General features: G+C 46.1%; 1 protein-coding gene across 3 annotated transcripts; it reads right to left on the reverse strand.

The window, feature by feature from the left end:
• Positions 1-708: 708 nt before the first annotated feature.
• Positions 709-25,123, reverse strand: PIPOX (pipecolic acid and sarcosine oxidase). 3 transcript variants are annotated; one of them, XM_078154791.1, is made up of 10 exons: positions 25,025-25,123; positions 24,328-24,493; positions 20,776-20,924; positions 6,015-6,228; positions 5,093-5,275; positions 3,543-3,689; positions 2,351-2,509; positions 1,667-1,742; positions 1,159-1,348; positions 709-1,038 (listed from the first exon to the last, which is right to left on the reverse strand). In XM_078154791.1, exons 2-9 carry the CDS (start codon positions 24,442-24,444, stop codon positions 1,218-1,220), a joined length of 1,176 nt encoding a protein of 391 aa, XP_078010917.1. In that variant the 5' UTR covers positions 24,445-24,493; positions 25,025-25,123; the 3' UTR covers positions 709-1,038; positions 1,159-1,217. The 3 variants fall into 3 exon arrangements, with proteins under 3 accessions (XP_078010917.1, XP_078010918.1, XP_078010919.1); XM_078154792.1 differs by lacking the exon at positions 25,025-25,123 and having other exon boundaries at positions 24,328-24,546; XM_078154793.1 differs by lacking the exon at positions 709-1,038 and having other exon boundaries at positions 1,325-1,348; positions 1,667-1,823.
• Positions 25,124-27,443: the final 2,320 nt, after the last annotated feature.

The following is a 27,443-nucleotide window of genomic DNA, read 5'->3' on the forward strand; positions in this document are numbered from 1 at the left end:
CACTAAATGGGAACGATCCTAATGATATAAAATGGCACATTGAACATTCAAACATTGAGTAAGGTTTCTAAGCGAGTGCATCTCTCTCCAGTATCTCAGCTCCATCTCCATAAGTACCTGACAAAGCACCTTAAGAGGGAGCAGGGAGCCAGGCCTCTCAACAGAGCTAGGGACAGGATAAGGAAGGGGCAGAATGCCTGGGAGTGATGGGGAGGCTGGGGGAGGGGGGCTGAGGTACTGACAGCCTAATAGAAATTAGATCACACGGAGAATAAATCCAACAGCAGACCTAAATGTAATTAAGCACACGTTGAGTCTTTGACTCGATTTTAGAGGTTTTTGTGTGTTTCAGAGTTGGGGAGGAGGATGGGACTCAATAGTAGGATGATTAAGAGGTCATAGAGTATGACCGCATCATTTTACAAAGGAGGAAACTGAGGCCCAGAGATGGAGAGTGACTTGTCCAAGGCCAACAGCTAATAAGTGGCAGAGCTGAGACTCAATCCCATGACTTCTGGGTCTTCAGAAAATGAAGAATCCTAAAGCTGGAAAGAACTCCTAGACATCGGTCAATGAGCATTTATTATGCTCTTTTCATATGCCAGGCACTGGAAATACAAAGGCAAAAAGGAACTGGTTCCTGCCCTTATGGACCTTACATTATAATGAGGGAAACAATGGGAAACAAAAAAAGAAATACCAAATGTGTATCAATCAACCAATAAGCATTTATTTTGTTCTGTTTGTGTAGGTACTGGAATCACAAAGAGAAGAACATAGTGCGTATTCAGAAGGAGCCTTGCGTACACCCCCATTCCCTTCTCTAGGAAATCTATATCAAAGCCAGCCTTGCTTTTGGAGGATTGTCTCTGTTCTCAAAGAGCAACAGAAAAGAAAATTCTCTCCACTCCTATGGGCTTCTGGGCCTGCTCCTCTGCCTATTGAGAAATTGGTGTGCAAGATCGCTTCCTTCCAGCTCCAGGACGTCTGAACTACTTTTAGGGGCAGGATTAAGTGGTCATCCAGAGGGATGTGAGCCTAGATCAATCAAGTAGAATAGGAGACATGAATTACGTCTCACTGTCCCTCAACCTGGGAAGTCTCCCTTTAATCAGTGAGTTTTCAACTAATCAACTAAGACATTTATTAAGCGCCTACTATGTGCGGGTACTGTGCTAAGCACAGGAGACTCAGGAAGGAAGATGTTAACCAGGAGGTCACAGAGATGCTTTGTCCTGGTGCTTGAAGCGTCTAATTCGGAATGGAGTCAGATCATAGGACGGGGTTGACTCCACACTTAGCTCATACAGGACCTTCCCCACCACAGGGGACAGCTTGAAGCCGTGTCCTAGGGAAAGGAGAAAAGAGCACCAGCTGCTTTCAGAAACACGGGCTCCCTAGGAATGTAGTCTTCTGCTACCTATATGATCAACTGACTATATTCCCTTCCCCCTCCCCGACACAGCCAGAGATTGCTGTCCATCATGGTGATACCCCAGAGCCCAGGTGCTGCTGTCCTACATCGCTGCGCCCTCAGAGCCCAACTTCCCAGTTCAATGCCTTGGAGAATGCCACTCTTCCTGACACCGGGCCAAAACACAGGCCACTCCTCCACCCTCTCTGAATCACCCCAATCCTCTCCCCCAGTCCCTTCTTCCAACTTCACCTGAAAATCCAGCCCCAATGACAATATTGGCATGTTTTGGGTGCCGATCCAAAATGAAATTCTTGTCTGGGGTGTTCTGTAAGAATCACATGTAGAGTAAATGCTGCTGAAGTCATTACAGGGCATGGGATGGTAGAGGGAAATGCAGTGTTTGATTCTGCAGGAAGAGGGGGTGGGCTAGGTTATTTTCTGGAGCAGAAGATTTCAGACTACCTCGGGCAGTGCAGGATTTCTTATCCCCACCATCTTCGCTAACTTTGCCAAACTTCCCTGTGTGACCATCTGTCTGTCTGCTAATATAAGGCTCTGTACACAGTAGGTGCACAGTAAATGCTCATCAGCTAACTAATCGAGATGCTTCAGGCCGTGGTGACAGCTGTCACCTCTCCATGTCCCTAAGACATGCCCAGCTGGGCAGCTTACCCATCAATCCTGGATGGGAGCTCGGGAGAATGCTGGAAGGGGCCGTCAGGGCTGGCCCTGGCTTATTAATGATAGATAGCAGTCATCCCCTGCTTGCCTCCCTCCGGTACAGAAAAGCAGAGGGCCAGAGGGATTAAGTCACTGTCAGATGTTAGGGGGCTAAACAAGGTCAGTGAAGCCCAGCCTTTGCCTCTCACCCTTTCTCCTCAGGAGGGAGCCCCGACTCCAGGGCCCCCGACGGGGCCCTCGCAGACCCCTTACCGTGTACATGCAGCATTCCATTATGGCAGGCTGAGGCTGCAGGCCGGGTAAGCAATCTCTCACAAAGCCGCTGAGGATCCGGACATCTGCTACGTCTGGAGATGCTGAGGGGCAGTCCCTCTCATCTGGGTCGGCTTTGTTACCATAGTGATAACAGATCTGGCACCCAATCGGGGCTGGCTTCAGCGAAGAGGGTCCGCCTCCCATGCAGATCCCACCCAGCTGAAGGGCTGGAGCTGCCCCAACCCAGGCAGGGGCCAAAGGCTGAATTGCACACACACACACACACACACACACACACACACACACACACAGGCAGCACAATGACAACACTGGAGAAGCAATGTGGCACACTGGGAAGACAGCTGGATCTGGCACCCCGAGGACCTGGGTTCTAATCCTGACTCCATTCTTACTAGCTATTTGACCCTGGGCAAATTACTTAATTTTTCTGATCCTCCATCTCCACCCTGCTAAAACGAGGGGCATCAAAGAATGTTTAAAGTTGGAAGGGACCTTAGGGGGTTAATAATTGAGATCCGGAAGGCATCTTCAGATCATCGGGCCTCGCCCCCTCATGTTACACACAAAGAGATTTGTCTCAGGTCATAGAAGAAGTAAGGAGCAAAGTTAGGATTTGAACCCAGGTTCCCTGCCCTCTGGAACTGAGATTCTTTCCACTGCAGCAAAGAGCTAAGTAAGGTCCCTTCCAACTCTAAATTCTAATGCCTGAAGTAGTGGATAGAGCATTGGGAAACTTGAGTTCAAATCCCATTTCAGGCATTTACTAGCTGTGTGACTTTGGGCAAGTCACTGGGCCTTGCTTTCCTCCTCTCTCAAATGAGTGTTGGATTTGATGACTTTTGAGGTCCCTTCCAGCTCTGAAGCTATGATTCTATTTCATATGATAGGACAAGACATGAGTCCTTCTCGTTGCAGCCAGAGGGAGATATCTAGATGTCCATCCTTTGGCCACCTGTGTCTGGAGCCATGCCCCATCCTTTGAGACTCTGGGAGAGAAGGTCCTGGTAACAGAGCCCCAGGATAGACAGGCATGGCTTCTGTGGGTAATGACACGGTCTGCTGCCACTGCTGATGGACGTGGGGATAACACAGAAAAGGAAAGTATTGATAGAAGTGGCTTCAGTCCTACCAGAATGGCAGAATCATTCTGTTCTGCCTTCCTACTCACCTTCACTAGCCCTGGGTACTCTCCAGCAGGCAACCCATAGATGTGGTGGGGAATCAGGTCTGGGAATACCACCACAAAGCAAGGAAAGTTCTCTCCATAGCTCCCGGGGACCTTCTCTTTCCAATAACACACATTGATCCGAAGGGTCTAAGAGAGAGGAAGGGAAGAGAGAGATGGTAGAGAAAGGGGGAAAACCTGAAGCAGTTGCTTCCAGGGAGAGAGAGAACACGAAAGGCATAAAGATGTGGTGGCAAGCCTCTCGTAGATGGGGCCTGACTTTTGGACTCTAAACTTATATGCCTCTGTTTGCATAAATAGTAGTAAATGCTTATAGAATTGAAATGAATTATATACTGAGGTGGTTCCCTGATCTCACTAGTATAGGTATTCCACTGGTGCAAATAGCAACCTCCCTTTTCCTTGGGTAATTCTTGTTCCTTTCTTTCCCCTAAAATCTTCCACAACAAATCAGCTTGACCATAGGAGGCTCCTTCATTCACTATCAAAATACACTCACTGACCATCACCCATGCCTAGAACATCCCTCCTCCTCACCTCTTCCTCTCAGAATCCCTGGTTCCCTTCAAAAATCAGCTCAAGCACATCCTTCTAAATAGGGGTCCTCAACTTGTGTCCTGGACCTCTTGGGCAGACAGTTTGGTGAACCCTACAGACTGCTTCTCACAATGATGTTTTTAAATGAATAAAATAAAATAAATAAATAAGGTTACAAAAGAAACCAATTCTATCGAAAGTTATCAATAAAAAACCAACACATTCCTAGATCCTGGGTTAACAATATCTGTTAAACAAAGCCTATTTTAACCTCCTCAGGTGCTGGTGCCCTCCCTCCCAACATTCCTTTGCATATACAGTTATCCCTTTCGCATGGTGACTTTCTCCATCTCAATTTCAATATATTGTAGGTCGGGGTAAGAAGTTAAGAATTTGAGGGGAGTTTTGCAGAAGCCACAGCTGACATGTTGACACAGAAAAGGTTTAGAAACTCAGAAATGCAAAAAATATGTGTATAGTATTATATAACATCAACGTATTTTATCTTTTAATACTCTAAATATACACAATTTCTTTTTTAAAGTTAAAATATGACCAAATACTTAACCCAAATTTTACAATAAGTGCTGTAAACATCCCATAAAAGAAAAAGAAAAAAATTAAACTTCTCTGGTAAAAAATTTTAGGCGGATTTTCCAGATCACAGGGGCGCTGCACCCTAGCCCCCGAGATGTGGAAGGGATAACTGTAGTTTGTATGCACTGATATATGTGCATGTTGTGTACCTTGTAGAATTGTTAACGCTGCGAGGGCAGGGACTACATTTGCATTTTCTTTGTATCTCTAGCAATTACCCTTACAGGGCATGGCGCAGAGCAAGTGTGCAGTAAATGCTTGTGCACTGACTGATTGATGCCCAAGAGTCTTTCAGGCTCTGGGCCATTTGTGCCAAAGGCCCAGTCTCCATTCCCCTGCTCCCCACCTCCCCTCCCTCCCCTGCCCAGGCTGTGCCGTATGGGGCTGTCCCCACTTACCTGCAGAGGCAGTTGTATTCCCAGGGGGAGGAGAAGCTGGTTAGTCCAAGGACCTGCAGTAATTACCAGGCTTTTGGCTTGATAGGTCCTGGTGGTGGTTGTCACGGTAACTGGGAACCCGGGTTTTATCTCTGTTACTTTCTCCCCATCATGGATCACGCCTCCTAGCTGTCTGATTAAATCCTAAAAAGGGGAGGAAAAGGGAGGGGCAGGGGAGAGGGAAAAAAATGATAGATTGGGAGCCTAGAAGAGCCTTTAGAAAGACCCTCTTTGGTAGTCTGATGAAGCCTATGATCCCCTTCTCACAATAATGTTTTTAAATGCATAAAATAAAATACATAGGATTACAAAGGAAAACAATTCTATTGAAATACAGCTATCAAAATACACATATATTAAAAATCAAGTTCTGAGACCCCAGGTTAAGAGCTCTTGATCTGATATTCACTCCTCCGTCTAATAAACAATTTGCCCAGTCACATAGATTGAAAATGGTGGATACTGAATTAAAATCCAAGTCATCTGACTCTGAATACGGTGGTCTTTCCAGTACAAGATGCTCACCCCAATAGATAGGCCGGGGATGTAAGGGACAGTCCTATCCTGGACTGGCAAGAGAGCTCGAAATCACAAATCCCTCTGCCATGTCTACTGATTATGACACAATGCTGTGTCATTGATTATGAAAGGTATGCCCCTTACATCATCCAGTCACCTCAGTCCCATGTTCTCAGGGAATGGCCTTCATCCTGGTAATAGCAGTACTGTCCAGTGGGAGCCGATTGGTACCCAATACTTAAATCTATCACCCTCTTCCCTAGAACACTGGGTCTGAGAGGGTTCTCCCTGGCCCCCCAACCCTCCTCCAACTCCCAACCCTTTCCCTGTCTCCCTCCACCACCCTGATCTTGTAAGGTATCACCTGCAGGGCCTTCAGTGCCTTGTCAGCACACAGGACACCCCCAGATGACTCCCAGATTCCCCCATGTCCCGGGGGCAACTGAATATTTGGAAAACGTCTCTTCATTTCTTCCCAATTGAAATACTTGTGTTCCACACCATGCTTAGACAAGTTGTCCTGCGTGGTGCGAAACTCTGCTTCTTCCTTCCTTCCCAGTATCAGTAATCCTGTCTGCCTGTGGAGAGAAAGACAATTGGACATGGTTAGGGTCTGAGGATCCTAAAGCTAGAGGGGGAAGGGAAATCTAGAGGAAGTTTAGTACAAGCCTTGCATTTTCTAGAGAAGGACAGTGACTTAGCCAAGGTCACCCAGAGCCACAATTTAATCCAAGGTTCTTGGAATCCAAATTCAATGCTCTTTCCACTAACTGCTCTAAGAAGTAGTTAGAAACTCAGAAATGCATAAAATATATGTATACCATTGTATAACATCAAAGTATTTTATCTTTTAATACCATGACCTCACAGCTAGCACAATGCCTCCTGCTACCAGCCATCATATTCCTTGTCCTCTCTTTTCTTCACTTTTGTCTTCTTGCCTCTCTCTTTCTCACTTAACTTGACCCTTTTTCTCCCACTTCCCCTCACTCTCTCACTGTCTGCTTCTCTCTCTGTCTCTGTCTGTCTACCTCTCTCTGTGTGTTTCTCTGTGTTTCTGTCTCTCTCTGTCTCCACTTGTCTGCCTGTCTCTCTGTCTGTATCTCTCTGTGTCTCTGTTTCTGTCTCTCTCTGTCCCTGTGTGTCCCTGTCTGTCTCTATCTGTTCACCTGTCTCTCTGTCTCTGTCTGTCTGCCTCTCTCTCTGTCCCTGTCTGTCTCTATCTGCCTGCCTGCCTGCCTGCCTGTCTGTCTCTGTCTGTCTGCCTCTCATTCTGTCTCTCTATCTCTTTGTCTCTGTCTCTCTTTCTATTTCTTTCCCCCTCTGGGTCCCATTGTGTCTCCTCCTTGTCTACACATCCATCTTTTCATTGTTCATTGGTTTCCTCTCTCGCATCTCTCTGCGTGTCTGGGAGGCATTGTGGTTCATAATAGAAAGGGTACAGGGAGTGGCCTAGGTGTCAGGAGAGCTAGGCTCTCTGACTGTAATTAGTTGTCTGACCTTGTCATTTCCCCTCTCTGGGCCTCAGTTTCCTATTCTGTAAAATTAGAGGGTCAGAAGAGAAACTCTTTTAGGAGGACAATACACAGCTCAGGATTTCAATTATCGTTTCTCCCCGAATCTTTCTGTTTCCACGGCTTGCTGGCTCTCCCTTCTCAGTCTGTCAGACTCTCTCTCTGACAGTTTCCCTCTCTCTCTCTCTCTCTCCAGCATTGTCTCTTGCTCCCCCCCCCTTTTTTTTGTAGGAATGGTCGGAGAAGGAGCTGGACTGCAAGGGATCAGGAGGAGCAGGGGGAATGGCACTGGGGGGAGGGGGATCCTCCCCACACACCCCTCAGTCCCAGCAGCCTTGGTGACCGCTGTCAGCTTGGCACATCCACCAGGTACGGAGCACAAAGCTGGTAATAGCCTATAATGGAGTCTCACGGATATTACATGCTTCCAAATCCCACATTATCTGGTCAGGGGGATTAAAGGGAAGATGGGGAAGGGCAGGGGAGGGGGAGGGACATAGTGAGGACCCTGGGGCTGGTGTCATACACAGAGCTTCGCAGTGTGCCCAATTCATTTGCCATGGCCCCCGCCTCCCTGGCATTCACCACTGACAGGAGAGAGAGACAGGGCTTTTCTCTGCACCTTCAAAGCTCATTGGTTCGAAGACAGTAGAGCAGCCGGAACGAAGAAAGAAATGAGCCCTTCCTATGTGTGACCCCAAGGTGAGATGCTTCCTTCAAGTTGGTCCCCCTGAAGAAAGCTCCCCCGCCCCCCAGTCACCTCTGGAACCCTGGGCAAATTGCTTAACTATCTGGGCCTCCATTTTCTCATCAGTAAAATGACGGCTTTGAATAGATGACTTAGGATCATGGGACCTTATGTTGAGAGCTGGAAGGGCAATCTACAACAACCTCTTATTCTACAGAGGAGGAAACTGAGGCCCAGAGAGGTCACACAGGATCTAGAGCCTCCAGGGCTGTGAGGGAATTGGACAAAATGACTTTTGAGGTTCTTTCTGGGCCTAAGTCTACAATGCTGGTCAGCAAAGGCAACTAGGAAGACATTTCCACCCCATTCTGGCTTCCATTTGCCCCTCATTTGCTTTGGAGATCATTAAGGAGCCCTTGTGTCTGACTTAAATTCTTCATGCTACAGCGTCACTGTACAAAGTCTTTGGTTCCTAGTCCAGATTGAGAATAGAGGGCTTGGCCAGTCAGAGAAGGGTGCCTCACCTGGGCTCTTGCCAAGGGTCTAATTGTTGGCTCTAATTATAGGATTAGAGCCAGGAGGGACCTGAGACGTCATCTAGTCACACCCCTCACTCCCAGTTAAGAAAACTGAGGCCTGGAGAGGGGGGACAGCTTGCTTACATCCACCCAAGTATTAAGTAGTCAAACTGGGTCATGAAGCCAGGTTTTAAAAGATTTAAAAACTATATATGTGCATGTATGTATGTATGTGCATATGTATATATACACAGAGAATCTGCATGTGTGTATATAGAGAATCCACATATATACATATACATGCATATATACCTCTACATAAACACACACATATGTGTGTGTATGTGTGTGGGGGTATTCTCAGCCAGATTCTCTTAATCCAAAGCAACTGCTCTTTCTACCAAGCTAGGCTGTTTTCAGTAACAGCCCAACTCTACGTCGCAGCTTTAGGGCTGGCGAACCACCTTACATATATTATCTCATTAGAGCTTCACAATACAGCACAGCTGCCTCACAACTTGACAACCCTGTGGGGCAGGTGCTACTACCAACTTCCTCACTTTTGCAGATTAACTAACTGAGGCTCAGAGAAATCAAACGACTCACCCAGGGTCACTCAACTAGCAGGCATCTGAACTGTCACTTGAACTAAGGTCTTTCTGGGTTCCTCATGACAAAACAGAAGTTCTAGAAAGCAGAGCTGGTTTCATTTTTCTCTTTGTATGCCCAACATCTAGCACCATGCTTGGCATGTGGCAGGTGATTAATAAACGGTCATTGATTGATTAATTGGTAGCTAATACCAGGTCTAAACCTTTACCCACTCTGTCACACTCTCTTGAATCAGAAGAATCAGAAGAATCCCACTAAACAGTGGGAAAGTGTAGAACTATGAAGTGCCCGATGTCGTTCTAGTTCCCAAATTAGATGAAAAGGTAGAGGAAATCATATGCCCTCCCCCCCACACACCATGGTGCAGCCATCTCGATGATTTGTAATCATTCCTCTCCAGTTCTCTGCCCCCGTGGCATTTACTTCTTATCCCAGCTATTGATCTAACAGTGGGAAATTTTCCATCTGAATTGGCCATGCCTGCCGCTCCTCTATTCTGGAGCTGCGTTTGGGAAATTCTCATTTTTCGTAGATCACGGCTGAGCTATTTGGCCTGGGGGAAATGGTGCACGGCTGGAGAAGACAGCTTGGATTGGAGAGAGATTTTTTTTTGACCATTACAAACAAATCAGAAATGAATGTAAAACACTGCCTGGAAATGCAAAGACTTGTCACTATGGGAGATAGGTGAGAGACTCCAGTGGGAAATATCTAAAGAATTGGAAACCAGTCAATCAAGACAGGGATCGGAGAAGGCCCAGCTTCCCCCCACCTCTCCCCACTCCACTATGAAGATAGATGATTTCCAGAGGCAGATTGAAAATCATTTAAGAGCTTATTTTCTTAATGGCCCTTCCTAGAGCCCAATAAACAGGCTGCCCATTTTGCATTAATTTCTTGTCCCCATGCTTCCTGGGACTCCTTGTCCGCTCAGCTCTCTGTTACTGAGTTTTGGATGAGCGGGAGAGGAGGGAACTTAGGCAGCTGGTGTAGGAGCCACTGTAGCTGACCTGGGACTGACTAGCTAAAATCATCATGGAGAGGAAGGTCCTGGTAGTGCTTCGTCATCTAGCCAAAGTGGTCTGCTTACTGTCACTGATATGTGAAATTCCACATTCTGCCCCATGCCTTTGCCTAGGCTGTCCACCATGCTAAGAGTGCCTTCCCTCGTCACCTCTGACTCTTAGGATCCCTAGTTTCTTTTAAAACTCAACTCATTTTTAAAATTTATTTTATTAGTTTACTTCGATTTATCAAAACTCAACTCTTACATTTAAAACTACCTCCTACATTAGGCCTTTATTGACCCCCACTAACTGCTCATGATTCCCCTGAAATTACCCTGTACTTGCTTTGAATATACTTATGTGTGTAGGGCAGCTAGGTGGTATAGTGGAGAGAGCGCCAGGCCTGGAGTCAGGAGGACATGAGTTCAAATCTACCCTCAGACAGTATCTGTGTGACCCTGGGCAAGTCATTTAACCCTGTTGGCCCCAGTTCTTCATCTGTAAAAATGAGTTGGAGAAGGAAATGGCAAACCATTCCAGTATCTTTGCCAAGAAAATCCTAAATGGGGTCATGGAGAGTCAGACATGATTGAACAACCACAAAAATGAGGGGCTGGTTTGGGGGACTCTAATCTTCCTTCCAACTCTTAAATCTAGCCCCTATATTCATCAGGCACATATGATAAATGTTATTGGTTAATTGATGCCAGCATTATGGAGAGTAGAGTGGGAGAAAGGCCATTCCTGATTCCCCCTGACCCTCATCTGTCCTCACTGAGGCATAAACCATCCTCCTCTCTCCCTACTAACAGGTAGCAAGAAAGTGATTGACAGCACCCCTGTGACCAGATCATAGAATGTCAGGATGGCAAGTGACCTTCAAGATTTTAATTGCTTCGTTTTCCAAAAGATGGAGTAGCACTCGGAAAGGAAGTGTCTTAGTCACATGAGACATAAAGAGCAGAACTAGGGATTGTACCTGGGTCCTTTGGCAATGCACACATTGCTCTCTGCCTCGCCCCCTCCCCCATTTATTCTGCTAACACCTTTGTCACTGGTTAGGGTCAAGAGCCAGGTGCTTTAATCATATGCTGGGGGCAGGAAGTAGCAGAAAGGAAGCAGGAAAAATCGAAGAAGAGATTCAATGAAAGAAGAGTTCGATTTCCTCCCACATCTCTCATGCTAGAATCCTGATCAATCTTCCTGGGGCTCTTTGGAAACTGGGCAACAATTCCCCTCAAACCTGTGCCCTGAGTGAGGGGGCAGGGATGGTGGATAGGGAGCACACCTTTTATTGGGGGAGGGGAAAGATTGATATCTACCAAAAATCCTGCAATTTGACTTGCTTGGGAACATCCTCACCTTGGCTACTCACGCCCTGGCCTCCCAGGCTACCCTCAAATACCTCTATGGCAGGCCTGCCCCTGCCTCCTTGCATCCTAGGCCCCAGTTCAGTCTGTCCACCTATAGTTTGTTGAAATGAATAAAATTGAGGATGAGGGACAGAGCCAGATCTTGGGGTCACCTCTTAGTGCTTTCATTTCCTATTTATTCTGTGTAGAGCTCGATTTGCACGTATTTGTTTGCACATTGTCTCCCCTGTTCAGTTGTAAGCTTCTTGAGGGCAGAGACTGTCTTTGTCTCTTTTTGTACCACCAATACTTAACACAGTGCCAGGCACATAGTAGGTGCATAATAAATGTTTATGGATTGATCACTGATTAGTGACCTCAAGGAAGGGGCTTGAGAAGAGAGTTGGAACGCAGCCTCTGCTGTCACCAGCTTCTGGAGAGACTCCTGTTCCCTCTGTTTCCTCTGCAGCTCAGCGGGATGAGGTGGCATCAGTTAACAAAGACTGCTTAGGGCTGGGGACTCGGCTGACAAGGCAGACACTTCTGTAGACAGAGGAAGCCACCGGCTTCTGCCTCCAGCTGTACTGCTTGAGGCTGTGATCTTGTCTGATATCTCAGCTAAGCAGGGGCAGCCGGGTCAGGAGCAGGATGGTGGGCCTCAAAGGGAGAAGGCGGGGCTGCCGACAAGAACTGGGGCTTCTTCTCTCTGTCTCTGCTGCCTGGGGACACATCACAGAGCCTGGGCTTGCACTGATGATATCCGTGTCCCCATTGGTGGGCTGGAGGATTCTGAGCGAGGTAAGGAGGGCCGATCTCCCGGCCCCACCCACAGCTGGGAATGGGCAGTGGAGGTAGAGAGAGGGGCTACCCCAGCTGAGGATTCTTAGTGGGCTTTATCCATTCATTCTCTCATTCAACGAAAGAAGCCTGACATAACAGAGAAGAGTCAGGAGGACTTGGGCTCCCCCTCTGACACACACTGGCTGGATGACCCCAGGAGAGTCCTGTCAATCTCTCAATGCTCCAGAACCAGATTTGCCAAGAAGACACTGACCTGAATTAGCAAAGGGAACTTCCTCACCAGAGAGCTCTCTATGCTAAGGAAATCACAGGTCCAGGCCTTATCCCATTCAACAAGCCTTTATATTGAGGGCCTCTCTCTACGTGCCAGCTTTAAAAAGCAACAGAACTGTCTCACTAAGGTTGATCAATAAGTAAGCATTTATTAAGTGCTTACTATGTTCCAGACACTGTGTGAAACCCTTTACAACTATTTACAACAGCCCTGGGAGGTAGGTGCAATTATTATTCCCATACAGATGAGGAAACTGAGGCAAAGAAAGATTAAGTGATTTGCCAGGCACTATGTTCAGTGCTATAATAATAATAATAATAATAATAATAGCTAATGTTTACATAGCCCTCACTATGCGCTGCCAGGCACCGTTCTAGGCACTTTACAAATACTATCTTGATATGATTCTCACAACCACCTTGGGAGGTAGGGGATATGGTTTCCTTTTACAATTGGAGAAACTGAGGCAGACAGATGATAAATGACTTGCCTCGGGTCACACAGCTAGCAAGTATCTGGGGTTATGTTTGAACTCAGGTCTTCCTGACTCTAGGTCCATTGAGAAACTATTGATATTAAATATGAATGAAGCTCATTTAGAGAAATAATAAGATTTATCAATCAATCAACAGTCAAGTGCCTACTTTGTGCCAGTCCAGACGGGGGATAGAAAGACAGAAGAAATAGACCCTCCCTGCAAGCCCCCTGTGTTCTATGGAGGAAGGAGAGAGAGGAGAAAATATGGACATAGGATTATAAATTTAGCTCATATCTGGCCAGAGACACTTACTAGCTCTGTGACCCCAAGCAAGTCACTTAACCCTGTTTGCCTCAGTTTCCTCAGCTGTAAAATGACCCAGAGAAGGAAACAACAAACCACCTCAGTATCTTTGCCAAGAAAGTCCCAAATGGAGTCACAAAGAATTGGACAGGACTGAAACAACTGAATCACAATCCAGGTCCTCTGACCCTGAGCAGGCATTTCCAGTCCATTCTGGGCTCCCCCATTTCAGAAGACCAGAGGAGGGCCAGGGAGGGATCCAGAAGAAAAGCACAAACATTTAGAAATGAAAGGCTTGGAAAACATGAAGTATGAGGAAAAGGTGAAAGGATCTGGAGTGACTTTTAGCCTAAAAGTGTGCTGGGAGATATCTGAGGATTATACAGCGTACAGGGCAGGAAGCCTCTGTTTCCAACTTGACTGAGCTCCCTCTCAGTCTCCTGAAGTGATAGCATGAGAGATTTAAATTAACTGTGAGGTAGGACTTCCTCATACCAGTAATAATTCTAGCCATCTTTACAACACTGTTGTAGGAGAGATCGTCTAGTGCTTTAGGCCCCAGAGACAGACAGGTGGTACGATGGAAGAGAACACTGGGCCTGGAGTCAGAAAGACCAAGAAGAAATGGGGGCAATTCCTGAGTTCAAATCCAGCCTCAGACACTTGACACTTACTAGCTGTGTGACCCTAGGCAAGTCACTTAACCCCCATTGCCTCAAAAAAAAAAAAAAAAGAAAGAAATGGGGGCAATAATTATCATAGCTAATGTTTAAATAATGCCCTCAGGTTTGCAAAACACTACCTCCCACAGTTGTTGTGAGGATAAAATCATCAAAATGAAATGATTGTATAAAGTGATTTGCAAACTCTAAAGCATTATGTAAGTGCTAACTATTATTTTTATTGGTAACAGATCATAGATTTAGGGCCCGGAAGGGCTACCAGAGGCCATCTGATCCAAACCCCTTTGTTTTTACAAACAAGGAAAATGAATCCCAAATGAGGAGTATGGTCACAAGACCAGTACATAGCACTGCTATCTGCTTTGTCATTTTCTTAGTTTCCGGAGGGGGAAAATAAGAAAGACAGGGATTAGGCCAACCAAGACTTCCTGACTGGCTGAAGTGAGGCCGAGGTCCTAAAATGGACTGTATAGTCCAGATAGACAAATCATTTGGAGGTTGGGTGAGTATTCCAAGGTCAGAAGACATTCTCTCCAGGGAGCTCAGGACGAAGAGGGAGCTGGTTGAAGTGATGTAGGGCCTCTCCCAGCTTAGAAAGGGCAGTGGGCCAAGCCTGGGGAAATTCAACTGAAGAGCTGGTTACAAAGCTCAGACTCTTCTTTTACACATATGTCTAATTACCTTACCATGGAATGTTATTTCTTAATTTGTATATTCATTTTCCCTTAGTAAATAAACCCTAGAAAACCCACTCTTGAAATGTGGAATATTTAGCAGTAGGAATAATATGGGGGGAAAAAAGGAAATTAGTTACTAATGACAGGTAAGGGACATGGAATTAAGGACTTAGAGGTTAAAACCTCCTCATTTTATAGATGAGAAACTGAGGCCTTGGGAAGTGAAGCCATTTGCCCAAGGTCACGCAGATTGTAAGAGGCAGAGTCTGGGTCATAAAATGGAAATCTAGAGTTGGAAGGGACCCCAGAATCCACCTTGTCCAGCCTTATCATTTTTCGGATGACGAAGTGAGCCCCAGTGAGGTTGTGATTTACCCAAGGTCATATGGGTAGTAAGTATAAGACATCTGACTCCAGAACCAGGCTTTGTTCCCCCGTACTGTAATGCCTCTCATCTCTGAGCCCAGAGGCCTTGACCAGGATCAGTGGTCCAGAAGGTCAGGAGGCAATGTGCCCAAAGTTGGGGTTCCAGGATTGATCAGAAAAGGTTTAGACAGAATCAGAAGCAGTCTCCTTGAGTCTGTTCTAAGAAGGAGCTGGTGCTCTGGGAAATGAATCCAGGGAATTCTAAGGCCTGCAGCTAGCGCTTTTAAATTTTTGTTAAGCGTTTTCACATAAATCATCCCATTTTTGACGCTGAGCATTTCAAGACATTGGACTGAATTATCCAAGGTAGTTGTGAAATTGCCTGTCTGACTGTCTTTTTTAAAAGCATGTTAATGTCTCATTGGCTCGGATTGGTCTAGGTGGGATCCTATCCAGACACAAGGGAATGGAACAGTTTATCCATCCATTTCAGAATGAGATTTGTTCTAATTCTGTGATCTTCTAGATAAAGACTCTCAGGTTAATTTGGGCCCTTGGTGGAAATCTCCTGACTGATCCAAACACCCAAGGAGAGCCTCGTCTGCTTTCTCTCCCCTGTCTTTCTTCCTTCCTTCCAGACCCCTTCCCCTGCATGCCCTCAACCTCTGGCTCCAGGCACCTATTCATTCCCTCCTACTTCCATCTCCCTGGGCCCAGCACTGCCAAAGATGGCCCAAAAGCCACAGAAGGTGACATACAGGTCCAGCAGACCCAGCCGTGTCCAGACCACACCCGGAGTCCGTTTCTAGGAGCCCACATGGAAGGACATTGACAGGCCGGATTACAGTCGGAGGATGACCACCAGGCGGATGACAGGACGTCAGACTATGTGTGAAGGGGATTGGCTAGCTGCCTGAAAGAGCAGGAACGCTCAGCCTAGAGCTTTAGGGCAGGCCAGGTAGCTATCTTCTCGGATGTGAAGGACAGTTGTGTAAGAAGAGAGATTAGGTTTATTCTGCAAGTCGTCCCCAGAGCAAGGTAAGGTAATGACAGGTAAGGAACGTGGAATGAAGGACTTGGAGGTTAAGGCCTTCTAGTCCCCATGGAGCAAGGGGTGGGGATGGCCAAGAAGACGATTTAGGTTCAATTCAAGGAAACTCTTCCTGACGGAGTCTCCCAGGGAGACCTTCAAGCGATGGCTTAGATTAATAACAGTCAAAACTGATGTGAATGGGGTGCATCCCATACAGTACAGTACAATGAAAGGAGTACTTGGGTTCAAATTTGTACTCTGACCTTAAGCAAGTCACAGAACCCCTCCGGGTCTCAGTTTCCTCATCTATAAAACAAGAGGGTTGCACTAGATGGCCTCTGAGGTCCCTTCCAACTCTGACTCTGTAAGGCTATTATTAACACTATTACTACCAATAGCCAACATTAATGGAGTGCTTACTATGTGCCAGGCTCTGTGCTAAGCACTCCTCACGACAACCCTGGGATGCTATTATTATCCCCATTTTACAGATGCAGAAATGGAGGCAGAGAGAAGTTAAGGGACTTGCCCAGGTGCTCGTAAGTGTCAGAGACAGGATGAAATGATTCCAAGCCCAGAATTCCATATACCCTCTACCTCTCTGAGATTCCCCCCAGCTTTAAAGTTAGGCTTCTCAGATCCCACAGAATTCTGAGAGTCTCTGCTTCCCTGAAAGGACACTGGGGACGTCCATTCCCTACCTAAATCCTTATTCACCTCATTTTCGCTCAGGAATAAGTTTACCCTCTGAGGTCTAGGACAAGTTCGCTGTACTCAAGACAGATGGAGGAAGATGGGAAGGAGGGAGCTGTCCATCAGTCACTGCTTCTCCCACCAGCCCAATGGATGGACGAGCCCTTTTATTTGGTGTTGGGCACATTAGCCGCTTCTGGTGGGAATAAATCTGTAATTAGCTGCCCTGGCAGTATTTGCATAATGGCTTTCGTTTTGTTCTTAAGTTAATGGTGTTTTTGCAACAGCGCGGTAACCTCTTGCTTCCTAGCCATTAAAACCCGACACTCTGTCGGGGGAGCAGCAGCAGTTTGTGTGGAGTTCAGAGAAAAGGAAGAAGGGGTGATTACAGTTCAGGCTGGAAAATGGGCTCAGCCTCCCTCCCAGATTGAGAGCTCAGTGGTGGAAGGGTGAGCGGTAGCGAGTAAAGAAGCCCATCCCCCTCTAGCCAGAAGTGGCCTGATAAATAGCTATGAGTTGTCGCACTCATAGGATTTAGAATATATATGTATATATGTATATGTGTATATGTATATACACATATACCTACCCATACACAAAAATAAAGATAAGGGGTGTGTGTGTGTGTGTGTGTGTGTGTGTGTGTGTGCGCGTGTGTGTGTGTGTGTGTGTGTATAGCAGCTATATGTCTTAGTGGATAGAGTGCTAAGCCTGGAGTCAAAAAGACTGGAATTCAAATCCATCCTCAGACACTAACTGTGTGACCCTGGCCAAATCCTTTAATCTCTGTTTACCTGAATCCATTGCAGAAAGAAATGGCAAACCACTCCAGGATCTTTGCCAAGAAAATCCCACAGACAGTATTGTCATGCTATGATTTGAGGGATGATGAAGAGTCAGCCAACTAAATGACTCCACGACACTTACAACAACCTCTGTGTGTGTGTTGCACACCCGTGTGCATGCATGCCCAAAGTTAGCCTAGTGACTCCATGTTTAAATCCTGCTTGACCTTTGGGTACAAGTACAATGTGTCTTCAGAAAATGGTGGCCTGCAAATATCCTTGCATATGCATACTTAGACATGGGGGAAGAGCTGAGGTGGCATAAAACCCATTTTCTCATAACATGGGTACTAATCAGCATTGTTTTGCCCTTATATGGAAGTCATTCACTCCTAGCTATGAAAGCTGTGTGAGTTTGTGATCAGCATGGTTTGCCTTATTGACCAGGGCAAGGCTGAACCAAGATTCCCCTTGCTATGTATTTATACCTTATCTCCTTCATAAGATACAAGCCCCTCATACTCTCTGTAGAATATAAACTCTCTGAGGGCAGGAAATAGTTCTTGTCTGCACAGCCAGTGCCTGGCACATAGCACCTGGTGTTTGTGGATTGATTAGACAAGACCCTCAAGGCCAGCTAGTCCAATCCTCTCATTTTAGAGATGAGAAAACTGAGGCCCATAGAGGAGAAATTACTTTCCCAGAGTTCCCTTGGGTGGCAGAGTCAGAGTTCCGAGCACAGCCTTACAGTGCCCAGATTCCATGCTCTTTCCACTATACCACACAGCCTTGAGGTGGCCGGGGATTTAGGAGAGTGACCCTTAGTTCTCTTTAAGGCTCAACTCAAAGGTCTCCCTCCTTCAAGCCCTGCCCTAAGACCCCGTCTCCTGATTAGGGAGTCTCTGGCCCAGGTCAGGCACACTCCTCTCCCTAGCTCCACTGCTTTCTCTGATCTCCACCTCCTCACCATCAACCTTGTCTCCAAATTCTGCCCCCGTTGGAACAGAAGCTCCTTAAGGCCATTGCCTATCTTGTTCACTTAGGTTTGTATCCCCAGTGATTTGAAAGGTGTCAGGCACAGAGGAAGCATTCCAAAAGCGTTTTACCTGTTTACTAGAGATCTTTCCTGATTTCCCTTATTCTTCTTGCTCCTTCTGAAATTATTTTGTGTGTATACATATATGTATGTGTGTGCATATATGTATGTATTTGTGTCTATGTATGTATATGCGCATGTGTGTATATATGTATATAGATACATATACACACATAGAAAAGGAGACGTACAGAGGATGTTCCAAAACTCTCAGTACAATTTTAAGGTATATATACACGTGTACATATATGTGTATATACACACAACATATATGTGCAGATAATGAAAGAAACTACAAGTTACTTATATATAGTAGTTACTGTAAGTAACCATATCTATGTCTATCTATAGGGAAAGAAATGTATATTGATAAGTAACACTGTCATAGAGTTACTTATCTATATACATGTTTTCTCAACTATATAAGTATATATTATATAGTTACACACAACATATTATATAATTATATCTAGTATAGTATATATTATATAGTTTATATACATGCATATGTGTGTACATACATACACATATATTTATGTGTATATGTGTGTGTGTGTGCTTATATCCATGCATACATAGGTGTGCATGTGTGTGTGTGTGTGTATTTATGGCAGTTAGGTGGTAAAGCGAATAGAGCACCAAGCCTGGAGTCAGGAAGACCTGAGTTCAAATCTGGCCTCAGAAACTTACTAGCTGTGTGACCCTGGACAAGTCATTTAACCTTGTTTGCCTCAGTTTCCTCATCTGTCAAATGGGCTGGAGAGGGAAATGGCAAACCACTTCAGTATATTTGCCAAGAAAACCCCAAATGGAGTCACAAAGAGCCAGACACGACTCAATGGCCAATAACAACGTATATAAGGGAAATACACACACACACATACACACACACGTACATGCAGGAAAAACGTGTGTGTGCTTATTTGTATGTATGTTTCCTCCTAGTAGAATGTAAGCTCCTTGAGGGCAAGGACAGCTTTGTTTTTCTCTTTATGTGCAGTTGCCTAGCACAGTGTCTGGCCAATAGTAAGTGCTTAATTAATCCTTGTTAAATGGGGTGAATTGATCCCATGTGATTTTCTCTGTGCACTAGGCAGCATTAACTGTGTAGGTTAAGAATGGAGTTGAGGGTGATGAGAGCAGGTGCCTGCCAGCAAACCTAAAATGAAATCAGAATCATCCATCTTGAATCCGGGTTTAATAAATTGGCATCCTACTGCACGGTGTTGGTGATAATGATGAACGTTTTTGTCTGCCTGTTTGTTCATGGACCAGACCTGGGATTTCATCAGTTTCAGGAGCCCCCATGAGGAGCTTCCTCCACCAATGTTGACAGACACCTACTCAGAAGTGTAAAGCCTTAGGGAGCTGCTGGGGCAGTGAGAGATGAAGTGATTGGTCCACAACCTCACAGCCAGTACGTATTAGAGGCACAGCTTGCATGCACGGTTCCCTGACTCTGAGGCCAGCTCTCTATTCACTACACCAGCCCTGCCTCTTAACATCTGGTGAGACCTTTACAGACATCTCATTTAAGCCCCACAATAACCCCAGGAAGCAGGCACTGCAGTTATTGTTGTCCCCATTTTACAGGTGAGAAACTGAGGCTCAGAGACCTTTCCAAGGTCACAGAGGGCAGGATTCAAGCTCAGTTCCAACACTGTTCCACATCGCCTCTCAACAAAGGTGGAACAGGCTTCCCTATTTCCTTGAGTTTCTCCTCAGAGTACTGGCAGATGCTAGACAATCTTGCCCAACTCTAGATATCTACCAAGAGCTTCAGTCAGCCTCTCCCCCAGCTTCCCCAAACCCACTCTGCTAGCCTGGGGAATCAAGTTTAAGCATGTTGTTGGGACTGGTACAATGCTAGACTGGGAGTCAGAGGACCTGGGTTCAAATTTGGACTCTGACACTTACTACCTTGTGAATTTAGCCATCTCTTCACTTCCATTGACCTGGGTTTCCTTGTCTGTTTTAAAAGGAGGGGGTTGGACTGGATGGCCTCTGGGGTCCCTTCCAGTTCTAGTTCTATGATCCTATGTTTGACCTTGAGTGAGTCCTTCACCTCTCTGGATCTCAACTTCCTCATCTATAAAAGGAAAGGCGTTCGACTGGATGGCCTCTGGGGTCCCTTCCAGCACTATCTAGCATCCCAACCCCTGTTAGTCCACACACACTAAAAAATCCCTCCTGGTCAGAAGACCCTCATGTTAGGGAGACCCTGCCACCCCCCAATCCAGTGAACCTGTATAACTTTGTCCCAGACTCATTCTCCAGCTGGGCCCATATTTCATAGCACTCTTCCATCATCTTGGTGTAGAAGTCTTGAGGGTAGGCCCTTCGGGTGATCCGGCTGTGCCCATGGGAGCTTCCCCGGGAATGAGGGAGAAAAAACTGGGAATCAGTGGAAAGAGACAAAGGAAGAAAAGCAATTGTTGCCCATCAGCTACTCCTTTCCCTAGAGAGTACATGTCTCCACTCTCTAGGCTTCTAGGAAGGACTATCCCACTCAAATGAGAATCGCTCTCCCATTCTTCAAATCTTTTCACCCTCTCTCTGGGTAGCCCATTACTATATTTAATTACATTTACTCTGAGGATAGAAGTTTCTCATTTGTACTACCCTAAGCTCCAGCCTGTTATAGTTTGCCCTTTTCCTTTCTGATAACACTTTCACTGTGTCATCTAACCTTCATTTTCTCCTGCTGCCTTTTTTTTTTACTCCATCCCCCACCCCATCTCTTTGTCTCATCCTCTTTGGGTTCAAACATGAGCTTCCGGGGACACACTTAAGGTCTTGGCAAAGGATGCAGAGAATTCTTTGGAGACTAGAGACATGTGGAAGTCAGGCCCAGGGACAGAGAACAGTGAGGGTGGGGATGGGGTGCCTTCCTATTTCTATGGATGCTCCCCGCTGCCAACTCCATATTCTCTTGTCTCCTTGCTTTCCGATTCCAGTGGTAATGTTAGTGTTCAAGCCCCACTGTCCATAATCCAGAATTCTCTCTTGCAAGGGTTAATCAATCCACAAGCACTTTTTTTTTGGGGGGGGGTGAGGCAATTGGGGTTTAGTGACTTGCCCAAGGTTGCACAGCTAAGTATCAAATGTCTGAGGCCGGATTTGAACTCAGGTCCTCCTGATTCCAGGGCCAGTGATCTATCCACTACACCACCTCGCTGCCCCTCAACAAGCACTCATTAATCGCCTACTATGTGCCAGCAATTGTGTTAAGTGCTGGGGATATAAAGATAAAAGCAAAATAATGCTTACCACAAGGATCTTACATTGTAACAGGGGAAACGACATACACAAATACATAGGTATAACCATGTATGCATGTATGCATGTATATGGAAGACACAAAACAGACGCAAAGTAACTTTGGATGGGAAGGCACTAACAGCTGGAGGGATGTGAAAAGACCTCATGGAAGGTGTACTTAGTTGGGTCTTAAAGGGCCTCCAAAAATCATTTCAGATCAAATCAAAGCATCTTGAGTTCAACATGGATGGTAGGAATATGGATTTAAAGTCAGGAAGATCTGGGCTCAGATCCCACTTTACTAGAATCTGTGAGTGTGTGTTTTGCACATACTTATGTATGTATACATTGTTTTCCTTGATAAAATGTAAGCTTCTTGAGGGCAGGAGCTTTTTATTTTTTGTCTCTTTGTAACCCCAGCATGGAGCACGATGCCTGGCATATAGTATGTGTTTAATAAATGCTTGTGCTTCAATTGAGTGATTCACTCATCAGTATTTCTCCATTTGATGGAGCTACATGAACCACAGGATAGTAGGATGACTGCCTCTTTCTCCTCTTTCCCCTATCTCTTTTCTCAGAAAAGTAAAAACCCTCAGGCTTTGAGAAGAGTAATGAAATAAGAATTTTCCAATCACTAAACCTCATTATGAAAATAAGTAAATCTCCAATGAGCCCTTAATGGTGACAAGAGAATGAAAGAGACAGTGCTAAGAAGCCATGAAGTTACTAGAGTTGGTAGGTCCTAGAAAGGACAGGTAGGCTACAGATTGAGTCTCCCATGACATTGAGGCATGTCCACTGTACTCACTACACAGATTTTTTTCTCCTGCCCTTTAAGGAGAGGAGCCCAGAGAGGAGTTCTTTTTTTTTTTTTTTTTTTTGCTTGGGGTTGTCAACAAGGGGATTAGAATTTCCCATCAAAAGCCAGCAGGGACATAGGCAATTTCGCCAGCCTGAGACATGGCAGCTATGCCAAGGCATCTCCCCAGTAGTGTACAAAGTCTTCCTGAGAAAGACTCCCCACCTCCACAGGAGTGTCCTGAGTCAAAGTCGGTCCCGATCAAACTGAGCTGAGCCGGTCCAATCTGACCCAAGCATGGAAGATGGCAAAGGGCAGGACTTAGAGTCAAGAATTAGGGAGGAAATACTGGGGATACAGATGAGCAAGGACTTTGCACAGGTTCATAGGATTACGGGATTTCGAGCTGAAAGGGAAGGGCCCTTAGACATCATTCAGTCCCATCACATTCTATCTCCTGCCTACCATTTTACAAGTGAGGTTATGTAATGTAGACACTGGGCACATGAGCTATCGACCATCATTACTTATTTTGAATCATAGCTCAGGCCCACGTGTTCTGGGTGCTATAGTCCTACTTTGCTGACCCATTACCCCTGTCATCTACGTGGGAGAAAGAACCCTAGAGTGGAAAGAATGCTAGCTCTGGAGTCAGTGAACTCACCTGAATCTTGGCTTTATCTCCTAATCCTTCCTTCTCTGGGCTTCAATTTCTTTGTCTTTAAAATCCAAGAGGTTCATGAAAGCATGGATTTAGAACTGGAAAGTATTTTTACAGTCACCTAATCCATCTGCCTCATTTTACAGAGAATGAAACTGAGGCCCAGACAGGGGAAATAACTTGCCCAAGGTCACAGAGGTAAGAAGTGGCAGTCAGGATTTGAACCCAGGTCTTCTGACTCCAAAGCTAGCCACTCCTTCATATTTAGATGCCCTCTAAGATCCCTTCCAGTGCTAGCCTTCTAATCTCCCCAACAGGTCACATGACCTGGTCCCCTGATTTCCTCCCAGGAAGGGAAAATTGCTTAGGATTAGGCTTGGTACCTAGGAAACAGTTAGGGCAGCTAGGTTGTACAGTGGTTAGAGCACTGGACCTGGAGACAGGAAGGTCTGAATTCAAATTCACCCTCAGACACTAGGTGTGTGACCGTAGGCAAGTCACTTAACCCTTATTTGTCTTAGTCCCTCATCTGTAAAATAAGGACACATTGGGGAAGGAAATGGCAAACCACTCTAGTATCTTTGCCAAGACAACTTTGGCCATAGACAAAGTCCATGGCACACAGAGTCACATGACTGAGCAATAAATGTTTAATAAGCAGTTCTGGGGTGGAATGATCACAGGACATACTTTTAAGCTTAATCTGCAGTACAAACATTTTCTCCACCACTTTCTAAAATGTAGACCTTCATGTGGCCTTCTAGGTCCTTAAGTGTGGCCTTTTAACTGAATCCAAATTTTACAAAACAAATCCTTTTATTTTTATTAATACATTTTTGTTCATCTTTTATATTTTTACTTGATTTGTTTATAGCCAAATATTCATGTGACCTTCCAACATGGAAAGGTTTCCCACCCCTGGTCTAGACAATCAAAAAACAATAAACCCATCCCAAATTTCTGACATTTGCTGATGCCCAAAGTATAAATACACTGAAAATGTAACCATCAGCTCTCCTGTGGTTGCATCAGCTATCTCCAGCACATCCCTGAGCAGAGGGGGCAGACATTACCTGTTCCAGAAGAAGGACTTTTCTCTTATTTTTGGTGAAGTGATAGGCAGTGAAACAGCCTTGAATGCCAGCCCCAATCACGATGGCATCGTACAGCTCCCAGTGGGTCGTGGCCATCCTGCCCTTCTCGTCAGTTCCCAAGCAAAGGAGAAGAGTGAGAGGGAAACTAGAAAACAAGTATAAATCTCAGCTCTCAGGCGTGAGAAGAGGAGGGAGGGGAGGGGAGGAGAGGCCAAAGTCTGGCCTGGCCAGTTCAGATGCCATAGCTAGCACATGTTTACACACTCCTTAGACCTCATCCTGCCCTAACTCGTCGGCTCTCTCCCCAGACCGTGCACTGCATTTCTCCATCACTCCTCCTTCTCCTCTCTCCTTTTGCATGGACCTGGTGGTCTACTGAGAGAGAAAACAGCTCAGCTGCCAACCTCACCCTTGCATCCCTCCAGCTTTCTATTCTGGGCTCTGCTCATTGTCATGCAAATGGGTTCCTTCCTATGCCACCTTCCTGTCTCATTATGATCTTTGTCTCGGGACTTCGGCCTCTGAATTTCAATGCCTCCCAGATCCAAGCCGGGCACCCGGAAAAACTGCCTTCCTCTTCTGCTTTGCCCCTTTCCAATAGGACTTCTTTGGGAAATTCCACAGAGGTTAGAGTTAGACTTTGCCTGACGACAGCGCCTCCATCTCCCAGCCTCACCTGGGTCCTTCCTTGGCTCTCCTTCTCAGACCAAATCAATAAGCATTCTATCCTGAACCTCAGCACTGAGAACTGTCCAACCGCGGCTGGAGTGGCCTGGAGCTAGAGGCAAAACTGGGGCAGGAAGGAGCTCTTCTGTGAGGCACAGCTTGCTGTGGAAAACAAGGGAGGGCGCCTCCAGAGGAGGAGGGAGCTCCGTCAAAAGGCACGTGGGGAGAGAGCACCTGGGGCCCCCCACCTGCTTCCTACACGGCAGCGTGGGCTCAGGCTTCTCCGCCATAATGAGCAGAGGTAAAGGGGGCCTTCTGAGAAGGTGGGCTGGCTCTGGCCTCCATATTTTGTTGGCTCCCTCCTGGATAGCTCCAGCTCATTTCTGCTCCCACAAGCCTTCCCCCAGCTGCCCCTACCGTATTCCTCCCATTTTGAAAGAGCGGGGAAACTGAAGAGAAGAGACACGGCAATGTGCCACCTTCTCAGCCCGGCTTTGGGCCTTCCTTTGCCTTCTAGAAGGCAGATCTGCTGCTTGTGGAAGGATCTAGGGATCCATATTTTAGAGGCAGAGGTCCTGGGTTCAAATCCTAGCCTTTTCATTTACTTCCAGGGCGTCCCTGGGCAAGCCGCCTAATCGTTCTTGGCCTCAGTTTTCTTTCCTGTAAAAATGAATACATTGAACTAAATGGCCACAAAGGGATCCTGTAGGTTCTGAATCCTGTGGTCCATATGACCCATCCAAAGATCCTTTCCATTGACCCTCTATCCCCACTCCATCATCTCCAAATAGGACTGCCCCAGCCTAGAATGCTTGGGGCCCCTTTGGTTTTAAAAAATAATAATCCCATGGGGAAAGAAAGGCACAATTAAGAAGAAAAAAGAGTACAAGCTTTTAAGTCAAAGGACCTGGGTTCAAATCCTGCTTTCAACATTCACTATCTGTGTGACCTTGAGCAAGACATTTAGCCTCCATCAGTTTCCTCATTCGTAAAATGAGGAGGGGGTAGACTAGATGGTTTCTGATGTCCCTTCCACTGCTAGAACCATGATCCGATGAGATGCTTCCTTACTCATCCTTCTTCAACACTAAAGGAGAGCTTCCTTTGTTCTGATCTCAATCACATCATAGACAAAATTTTCTGTTGTTCAGGTTTCCAAAATTTAGAACTGTTGTGCACACCCCTCTGTTCTTTTTTCTTTTTTAGGCAATTGGGGTTAAGTGACTTGCCCAGGGTCACACAGCTAGTAAGTGTCAAGGGGATGGTCTGAGACCAGATTTGAACTCAGGTCCTCCTGTCTTCAGGGCCGGTGCTCTATCCACTGCACCACTTAGCTGCCCCACACCCCTCTTTTCCATGTACTACCCCCACCCCAAAACAAGAGATAGAGCATCCCATCAGAGAGAGAGATGGCTTCAGAGTCATGAAGGCCTAGATTCAAAACTCTTCTTGGACACCGTCTCTCTTATCCTAGTCAAGTCACATTTCTCCTCAGTACCCCACACACCTCAAAGACTATCATTTGCAGAGATTTCCACTTGAGTTGGTAGGATTTTCCTTATCTGAGAATACACTATACCAGAGGGTGGGGGACCTGTGGCCTTCTTGGTGCAGCCTTTCCTGGGGAGCAGCCTTTTGACTAAGCCCAAGTTTTGCAGAACAAATCTTTTTATTAAGAAGATTTAGGAGGCAGTTAGGTGGCACAGTGGATAGAGCACCGGCCTTGGATTCAGGAGGACCTAAGTTCAAGTCCAGCCTCAGACACGTAACACTTACCAGCTGTGTGACCCTGGGCAAGTCACTTAACCCCATTGCCTAACCCCCTCCAAAAAAGGAAGATAATAAGGGGGCAGCTAGGTGGTGAAGTGAATAGAGCACCAGCCCTGAAGTCAGGAGGACCTGAGTTCAAATGTGACCTCAGACAAAACACTTGACGCTTACTAGCTGTATGACCCTGGGCAAGTCACTTAACCCCAATTGCCTTTAAAAAAAAAAAGATTTACTCTGTGAAGTTTGGATTCAGTCAAGGAGCTGCATTTGAGGACTTAGAGGGCCACATATGACCTTGAGGCCACAGGTTCCCTACCCCGTCCTATACCAACAAAACCAAAGATACCATCCCTATCCCTCCTCTCCCCCACAATAGGAGAATGACAGTTGGGGTCCTCTACCCACCCTAGAGCCTTCCTTTGCTAGAAACCTTCTTGACTTAGGACACACTGCTTGATTCCGTAGTCTAAATTGGCTCCAGAAAAGGCAAGATTGGCAATAACTCTTGAAATTTTTTTAAAAGAGAAATATTTCTTATGACTCCTAGATTCTCAGGACCACCCGAACTTGTGGGTGCCCTGACAGAAGCATACAGAGGGGAATGACACCCTCCAATCTCATTTCCGCACACACCCTGACAAGGAGAATATGTAAAAGAC

This window comes from Phascolarctos cinereus, unplaced genomic scaffold, assembly GCF_003287225.1.
Source record: "Phascolarctos cinereus isolate Bilbo 61053 unplaced genomic scaffold, phaCin_HiC Scaffold_5;HRSCAF=322, whole genome shotgun sequence".
NCBI classification, from domain to species: Eukaryota; Metazoa; Chordata; class Mammalia; order Diprotodontia; family Phascolarctidae; genus Phascolarctos; species Phascolarctos cinereus.

Bases quoted from the DNA above. Each gene is read 5' to 3' on its own strand.
- PIPOX (XM_078154791.1), bottom strand. From the start codon at position 24,444: ATGGCCACGACCCACTGGGAGCTGTACGATGCCATCGTGATTGGGGCT. The intron at 5,276-6,014 runs GTGATACCTTAC...TCCCCTTTTTAG, and splicing joins AGGCACTGAAGGCCCTGCAG to GATTTAATCAGACAGCTAGG. The intron at 1,743-2,350 runs GTAAGGGGTCTG...TGATTCTTACAG, and splicing joins TGGAATGCTGCATGTACACG to AACACCCCAGACAAGAATTT.